Source organism: Cajanus cajan, chromosome 10, assembly GCF_000230855.2.
Source record: "Cajanus cajan strain Asha chromosome 10, NIPB_CcT2T_4, whole genome shotgun sequence".
In the NCBI taxonomy this organism is placed as follows: Eukaryota; Viridiplantae; Streptophyta; class Magnoliopsida; order Fabales; family Fabaceae; genus Cajanus; species Cajanus cajan.
In genome coordinates, this window is record NC_138526.1 from 32,910,812 (window position 1) to 32,918,837 (window position 8,026).

The 8,026-nt window shown below is 36.9% G+C and overlaps 1 protein-coding gene across 1 annotated transcript; it reads right to left on the reverse strand.

The window, feature by feature from the left end:
- Positions 1 to 642: 642 nt before the first annotated feature.
- Positions 643 to 6,084, reverse strand: LOC109813607 (Trypsin family protein). Its single transcript, XM_020377825.3, has 6 exons — positions 5,898 to 6,084; positions 4,228 to 4,728; positions 3,953 to 4,096; positions 2,502 to 2,742; positions 1,918 to 2,418; positions 643 to 1,403 (listed from the first exon to the last, which is right to left on the reverse strand). The coding sequence occupies exons 2-6, from the start codon at positions 4,714 to 4,716 to the stop codon at positions 970 to 972; spliced, it is 1,809 nt and encodes a 602-aa protein (XP_020233414.1). The 5' UTR covers positions 4,717 to 4,728; positions 5,898 to 6,084; the 3' UTR covers positions 643 to 969.
- Positions 6,085 to 8,026: the final 1,942 nt, after the last annotated feature.

The window sequence follows — 8,026 nt, forward strand, 5'->3', positions numbered from 1 at the left end:
ACTTTCCACTCACTTTCCCTTCAAATCTCTCCTTTTTCACTCCCCCTTTTCCATCCTCAAATCCAAACAAAGCCTAAGTTTCCATTTTAATAAATAAGGAAAACATAAAATCTAAAACTAATTTATTAAACGACAAGGTCACTTTTTTCTCTTCTTAAGTTTAATATTTATTTCCGTTTTATCTCTTTTTAGTTTTTAATCTCATTTCAAAGTAGCCTCCAAATAAAATAATAAAGGTCACCAAATGACAAAAAGAAAATCCCAATTGGATGTAGCTGTTCCAAACTTTGAGAAAAATAAACCCACCGAAATTAGGTGATGGACAAACAAAAACCCTGGTCCATAGAGAATTATGATACAATAAAATAAATGAATGGCTATGAATCTATGATACCCAAAAGAATAATTTAATCTCAATCATTCATTTATTTTAATACTTTCAATGGTTATTTTAATAATACATTCAAGTAATTTATTTATTTTTGAATGAATGGTCAATTCAGCTTATTTATAATAAATAATTAGTTATTTTACTGAATTTATAAATAAAAAAATTGAAAAATAAGGTATTATTTCTCTTAACAAAAACTTTACCAAACACATTTGAAGACTTAGGAAAGGGGAAATCAAAAAGACAGATGATAAAAATTCAACTCAAGGCATCAGTTCATCACTATTATAAACCATTGTGAGTGCCATGATGTATGCTACCAGTTAATTGGCAAAGTATGCACATGTTAATTGAAAAGTGCCATACTTCAGTTCAGAAATTCAAGCATTTGAGGACTTAATGGCCTTCCATGACCACAAATTCACTTGAACTTCATACACAAAGTGTACTCCATTCACATCATTGCTCATTGTCATAGTTGCTAAGCATAAACACAGTACCAAAGTGGGTCATAACAACACATTCTGTGGTGATTAAACTTACAAGTCAGTTTTACCAACTTATGCAAATAATGTGTTTCACTGAGGTTCCTCAGTACTAGTTGAGGCTTCGGAACGCCTTCTCTTGGCTTCATTGTCACCAAGTTGCAGTGAAACACACAAGTCTTCATCACAGTTATTCCTCAATGAAGACAAGTTCTCTGTTGCAGTTCTGTCCTGTATGTTGTTCTTGTGCAACGGAGATCGCCCGTTGAAGCTCGGGATGAACTGGAGTTCGACGCTAGGACCAACCTTGATTCCATCTTCTAATTTGAATTCAGTCTCCATGATTGTTGGTTTCATGTCTTGGCTGCTAGGCACACTTCCCAAGGGAATGGACTGAATTTGAAGACCAAGTGGCTCATATTTGTCTTCAGCTTTATCTTTTGGAAGTACACCTTCAGGAGGTGAGGAATCACCAACTGTAGAGCCAATTACTGTGGCTGACACAGCTCTTTGTTCTTGCACCGCCACTACAAATAACAGACAAAAATTTCAGATTTTAGTAGTTAACTTTTTCTTTAACTTCCTGTAAATAATTGTAATCAATATAAAGAAAAACCTTTTCAAACCTGTCTTCATGTAAAGAAAAACTTGCGTCCATATTTTCAAACTATATTCAATGTAAATAAACAGTGTCATAGTAATATAGTAATAGGTCACAAGAAAATGATTGTGTACTTGGTTTTAGACATGAAAATAAAGAAGCTAACCCCACTAAGATCATTTCAGATTACAAGATTAAATTACATATTGCACCCTTTCCCTTCAAGCATCAACACAAATTCACACCATCAATAGCACCGGCTGTTTTTGTGTTCTTTAAAGCTCCGTTTATACAGAAACAGCCTTTGGAAAAGTGGGAATAAAACACCCTAAAGTAAATTCTAATAATCTAATCCCTTATTTGAGAATGCTAAATTTAAAAGAAAAAGGGGGGAAAATAGAGGAATACAGGAATGATCTATTAGGAAACAAGTGACAAACCTTGAAGTCCTTCATCAGTTGTTATCAAATCAAGTTCAAGTAGATTGAGAAGACGCCCTAGATCAACTCCACTAGTCCAATTCTCAGGAGGTTGCCCAACTTTTAACTTAAGGCGGCCCCTGTTAGCAGTTCCTCCCCATATTATCCCAATTGGTCGTGGTTTCTCACCATTGTCACCTTTTAACATGATGAGACTTCCACTGTCTCCTTCAAGGTCAAAAGTTTGTTGGTTCTCACCAACAACAAGAAGATCTGTTAGAAAGCATATGCCTTTCTCATCATTGTACTCGAGGGCATAAGCCAAAACAATTCCTGTAGTCAAGCCGGAGCTTCTTCCAACCTTCACCACTTGTTTTCCAATAAGGCTACTAATTGGAGCCTGTAGGTCAATTATTTTCACATCACCAATGTCTCCAACACCCCTCACTAAAGTAGTAACAGTGGACATGTCAAAGTCATCAGCAAAAGGAATGAATGCACCATCAGCTCTAACAAAAGTCTCTGCAGGAAAAGCACATCGTGAAGGGTGAGTATGCATGGGGAAAAAATATGAGTAGCCCAATTATGCCATACCAAAGTGTTACCTGGGTTTATTCCAGCAAATATTCCATACCAAAGCTCATCCGTTATAAATGAAGTAGCTCTCTCAACTGCACCAAGATAAACCCCAGGCCCCAAAGTGGGTGGAAGAGGGTGAAACATCTTCTGATTTGGATAATCTAGGTCGACTGCTACATGACGATTTGTGAGAAAACCAACTTGTCTACTACCTGTTTGGCTTTTCACAATGGCACCCAAAGTTCCATATGTCTCTTGGCTTGCCACCTGGACTAAGAAAGTAAGTGGTTAGAGGTCCAATATATTCATCAAATAGAGCACTACAAAATTTGCTACTAGAGATGCTTCTATGATCAGCATTGATTTCTGAAAACACCAAGTGAACTATTTGCTCAAAACAAGATAGTTAGTTTAATGGTGGATGACTTGGAATGTTGACATTCAACTCAATTAAGAACACTACATGTAGATGAAATATATGTAGAGAAGTTTTGCAACAATCTTCAGTAATCCAGATATGTGGAGAAATGGCTTTATATTTAACAATTTCTTCACAAATTTGACTTATCAAGTGGATGATGGTCAGCTGAGAGTCCAATAATTTAATTTATCAAATGACTGCTTTTGACTAGACCAACAAAACCACAAGGTCTGCATTTATGGTTATCCTAAACTTATAGCTAATTTGAGGTTGGAAAATTCTGAAATATAGAGCAACGCATCCCAAAAACATAGGTTAGAAGAGATTAGGCTGAACCTTGAAAGATCATAGAAAGTAAAGATGACTTTCCAACAATGACATTGTCAAATAAAGGACATTGGGAATCAGATTTATGGTTAAGTTCTAATAAAAAAACTGGTTAAATTGCGCGCGTATGTGAGTGCCACAAATGCAAATCAAGGAGGAAATCAAATATTTAAGCCATTTCTTAAAGCATCGACATCCATCTATAGAAACTGGTTAAGAATTAAAAGCAAGTAAAAATAAATAAATAATTTATCCACATAATGCTTCAGGAAGCTTTATAAGAAAGTACATGAGAAATTTTAAAGCTCGAAGTGTAAGGTATGAAATTAAAAGAAGTGGAAAATCAAAAGTAGCTATGTCCCCAGGAGTATATCATAAAAGGTCAAGTTCATTAACATATCCAGATGTCAACATGAACTTCTGTGAGATTAAAGTTAATCTAGAGAAAACTCAAGATGCTTTGTTGAAGTTATAGCACAAACTGCGAAGTTAGACTGACACAGTCAAGACTCTGACTAGGAAAAATCTCCAAAGCAAGCAAATAATATGATCTTTGATAAAATTAAGGCAAAGTAGTTATACTGTTGTTTTTAAGAGGAAAGGCTAAAAATGCTTGTTAATCATCAGTCATCACATACACACACACAATAGCAATTAACCAAAGCTAATCTTTTGTAAACCAGATGGGTCCTTCCATAGGAAACATTAATTAAGAAAACACAGAAACACCTGAGATCCTGAACCGATGCACGGATCCCCCCCACGCAAGTCATCCACGATCTCTGTGTACAGCTGTTCTTTTGGAACAGGCTCAGGTGCACCAAAATACGAGAACTCCACCACATCCACATCACACCATACTCCACCAGGTCCCTGATTCACAAATTAAACATTGATTTTTAACTCTAGACACTAGAATACAACTAAACAACTATAAGTCATATATAAATACTTCAAACTTCAAAATTGAATCAAGGAGGTTAAATTTGAATATCTCCAAGAACCTCAAGAGCAGTAGGCAGACATTGGATTGGGCTGAGCCATTGCTTGTGAACTTTCCTGGAAACAAACACTAGAATGGCAGGAATATCTGTTAATACACCTCGCCGTATGCGGAAACCAATTGCTGTTCCAAGGCTGTAACAACGCAGTATCTTGCTGTGAAATGCCCTTATTGTCATGAGTTCAAGTAATGTGGTTGCCTGATGACCCTTTGGCAGGCGACCAAGGGTTTCAGGTAGCACCCCCTTTTGTAGATTTAAAAAATAGTTTGCTCTCTCTTCGGCATCATCATTCAAGCGGCTTGGCCATGAGAAGTAAGCAGCACTGCTCTCACAATGCTGTCCAGCTGAAGCAAAGGGTTGAAGCGTCGGTGGACTAAGTGAAGGCAGATTAGAATGACTGCAACAGTTTCTTTCAAGATCCAAAGCAGATTCTTCTGAGGGAGTTGAACCAGAGCAACGGACTCTCATGTTTAGCCTGGAGCGCTCCATCTTTTGAAAAACCTGAAATCACGTTTTATTTAAATAAAAAGGGACTCGTAGGATGCAAAAAGAACTGGCAACATAGAAGATAGCAAATAGGCTCTCTAGCTAAGTTCATACTTCAAGACAGTAAGAAGGGGCCTATATTTTATGTCAAAAGAATTAAAAGTTAGCAATTAATTGAACTAAAAGTCAGATTCACATGGGATAGATTCAGAACATAAGCCTATATTTTTTATCAACTAATTAAAATTGTTGAAAAGACGGAGAAAGCACAATAAATCAAAATATCAAACTCTAAATTACTTTTAGAACAAGTTATATAAAGGAAAAGGAAGCAACAAACAACGGGAAGGAAGATTAAAGGAAAAACCAGATTATAGGTGTAGCAAGGAAATTCCACCACCTATGAACTAGTAGTACTATATGCCACATGGAGAGTAAGAAAACCAGCCCATGGTATTACACTATACATAATGTCTATGTTCGAAATGTATGAAATTAATATTGTTTTGCATAAAACTGAACAACACTACATAATCAGAGAAGCACACAAGAGTGACAATCAATACCATGAATTACATCAATAGAAGGAATAATACACTTTAAGTAGTGTACAACTTTGATGTTCCCCCTCAACGTAAGGAAACAAACTCCTTTACCAAACAACAAGTCAAAGAATATGAAAACATTTAAAAACCTGACAGAAAGCATGATAAAATAAATAACCAATATTCTTCTCACATGAAGAAACCCACATAAATGGTCGATCAAACAGGATATGGAACAGAATCTAACACCCCCATCCCTTCAAATTCTCAGATTCAAACAAATGGAAACTTTTTAAATTCAGCAACACACCATGATGAACAACTGCAATTACACAAAGTTAAGCAAAGTTTCAACTTTCAAGCACGGCAAACAGTACAAAAAGGACATGATTCAAGTCCAGGATATTTTATCCATAAAAAGGAAAAGCACGATTCTGTATTCCTCCAACAGACAAATCAAGGTCCTTAAAGCACAAAGGACATGCCTTTGTTGTATCCACAACTTAGTTTCTGAAAATCTCAACAAGGGCACTCTTCAGTTCAACAATCAAACCCCATAAAGCAAAGATTTTTCAGGTTTCCACAGAACCCCAGTTGCTAAAAACAAGCAAAAAAAAGAAAAAGGAGAGAGAGAGAGACCAGTTCAGGAGCAGAGTGGAAAGTGGAAGAGCCTCATTGACACAGCCAGTTCAACCAAAAGGGGTGATGGAATGAGAATCTGCAGAAAAAGTTGCAGAATTGTGAGGGGGTTTGAACGGTACTAAGTGGTGATTGCAGTTCAATCCCATGAAGCTGCATAGGAATGGGGTAAAAGTAAAGTAAGCTCAGTGTCTCTTTGTAGTGTGTATAGTATAGTTGGTGTGTGCGCGCGTGTCTTATTTTTTTCTATTTTTTTTATTTTTCTACGCATTTTTTATATATAATAATCATGGATGTTGGATGGGAATTATTTCGGCTTTAATTATGGATTTTTTTTAAGGTTTAATATGAAATTTTTAAGATTTTTTAATTGAGTTCTTAAACTATGAAGAGGTATAATTGAGTTCAACAACTTTTATATTTTTTTTTATAGTTTAATTTCATTTTGAAGTTATAAATTTGTATTGAACATTTTATTATTTATTAGCTAAAAATTAATATATGTTATCCGTTAACATGTTATGTCATCACATATATGTAACATTAATTAACACGTTAGTCAAATCCTTAATTGATGAATGATAAAAATATATTATAAAAAATTTTAAAATTAGACAAAACAAAATATAAAGATTTTAAAGTTATTCTATATAAATTTTGTATAAGAAAGAATAGGATGGATAAAAAATATCAGAAAGAATTTATATTATTATATGTTTTTAATAATGTAATTTTTATATTAGAAATCAAAAAAAAACAAATTGTATTATTGGATTAAGACTAACTAGTTGAACACACAAACATGCAGTTCAAGTTGTCTTTTACAATTAGTTAATTACCGACACTTAAGATGTTGACTGTGAGACCGTGGCTTGTCTCTCATTTCTCCCCCTCAACTCTCTATTCTCACTCACTCTCATTTCTCTTCTTTACTCTCTTTACCTTTGGTCTCTTTTCTTTGGAACCTTAGGTGGTGGTGCTGAGTAGGTTTTGTGTAGTGGTGTTTGGAAGCTGGCTGCAGTCTCCTTCTCCGTTTTATTTCTCCACTCGTTCTTTTTCTCCATTTCTTCTCTTTTTGCTGTCCCGGAGTTTGGAATTCTTCACCGAGGTAAGGGAAGCTAGGTTTTTGGCTGGATTTGTGTGGAAATGAGGTTAGAAACTCATTGTTGGTTTGATGTTGGTTGATTGCTGGCTGAGATGGAAGAAAATGGGTTTTTTGGCCGGGGTTTTGATGAAATTTGGGGATTTTTCCTTGTTAATGGTTGCATGCTGAAAATGAGGTGTTTTTCTTGATGTTTGAAGAAAATGTGGCATTTTGGCTGGTTTGCATGTGCTGGAAATGTTGATTTTTGTAGGTTTTGGGCAATATTTTTGAACTTGGTGAGTTGTTGCTGAGTATCACGTTGGGCGTAGTTTTTGGCGCCGGGCGCGTGACCACCAGAGGGCTCCATTTGGGCAAGCCCGCCTGGCGCAAGGGTGTGTGCGTCGGGCGAGCTTGAGAATGTGAGCATCTGGATGGCCCACGTCGGGGGTGGTTGGACCGCGCTGGGCGCGATATTAGTATGTAACATGTTTTTGGGATTTCTGGTGCTGCGCGGGGCGTGACTACGTCTCGCCAGGCGTGGAGACTCCTTAGGAGTCTCTGCTAGAGGTGGCGCCGAGCGAATTAGTATTGCGCCGGGCGTGAGACCTTGGGGAGGTCTCTGTCTTCCCTGCGCCGAGGGCGGGTTTGGCACGCCGGGCGTGTGAGGCTCTTTGGAGTCTCTACCTCCTAACACGCCAGGCGCAATTGGTATTGCGCCGGGCACGTTTTAGCCCTGGTATTCTCTAGTTGGGCCACGCCAAGCGCAACCATGAGTGCGCTGGGCGCGAATGTGTATTTGTTGTTATATGCTGAGGTTAGCTAATAGATGTTGTTATAAGCTGAGCTGAGCTGAAATTTATGAATATTGTTGTGCTGTTAAGGTTGAATTATAATATTATTGTACTGTGAATCATTAAGTTGTGCTGTATATCATTAAGTTGTGTCGTATGCTGTTATTGATGTTATTGATGTTATTGATGTGTTGTGCTGCATGCTGATATGAGCTGTTGTAGGCCGTAAGGCTGAGCTGTTGATCACTAAGACT

What these genes read in the sequence shown, in the direction of transcription:
- LOC109813607 (XM_020377825.3), bottom strand. Translation starts at nt 4,716, where the DNA reads ATGGAGCGCTCCAGGCTAAACATGAGAGTCCGTTGCTCTGGTTCAACT. An exon ending in ATTTGCTGGAATAAACCCAG is followed by an intron (nt 2,419 to 2,501) that starts GTAACACTTTGG and finishes CTTTTCCTGCAG; the next exon opens with AGACTTTTGTTAGAGCTGAT. An exon ending in AACTGATGAAGGACTTCAAG is followed by an intron (nt 1,404 to 1,917) that starts GTTTGTCACTTG and finishes TGTTATTTGTAG; the next exon opens with TGGCGGTGCAAGAACAAAGA.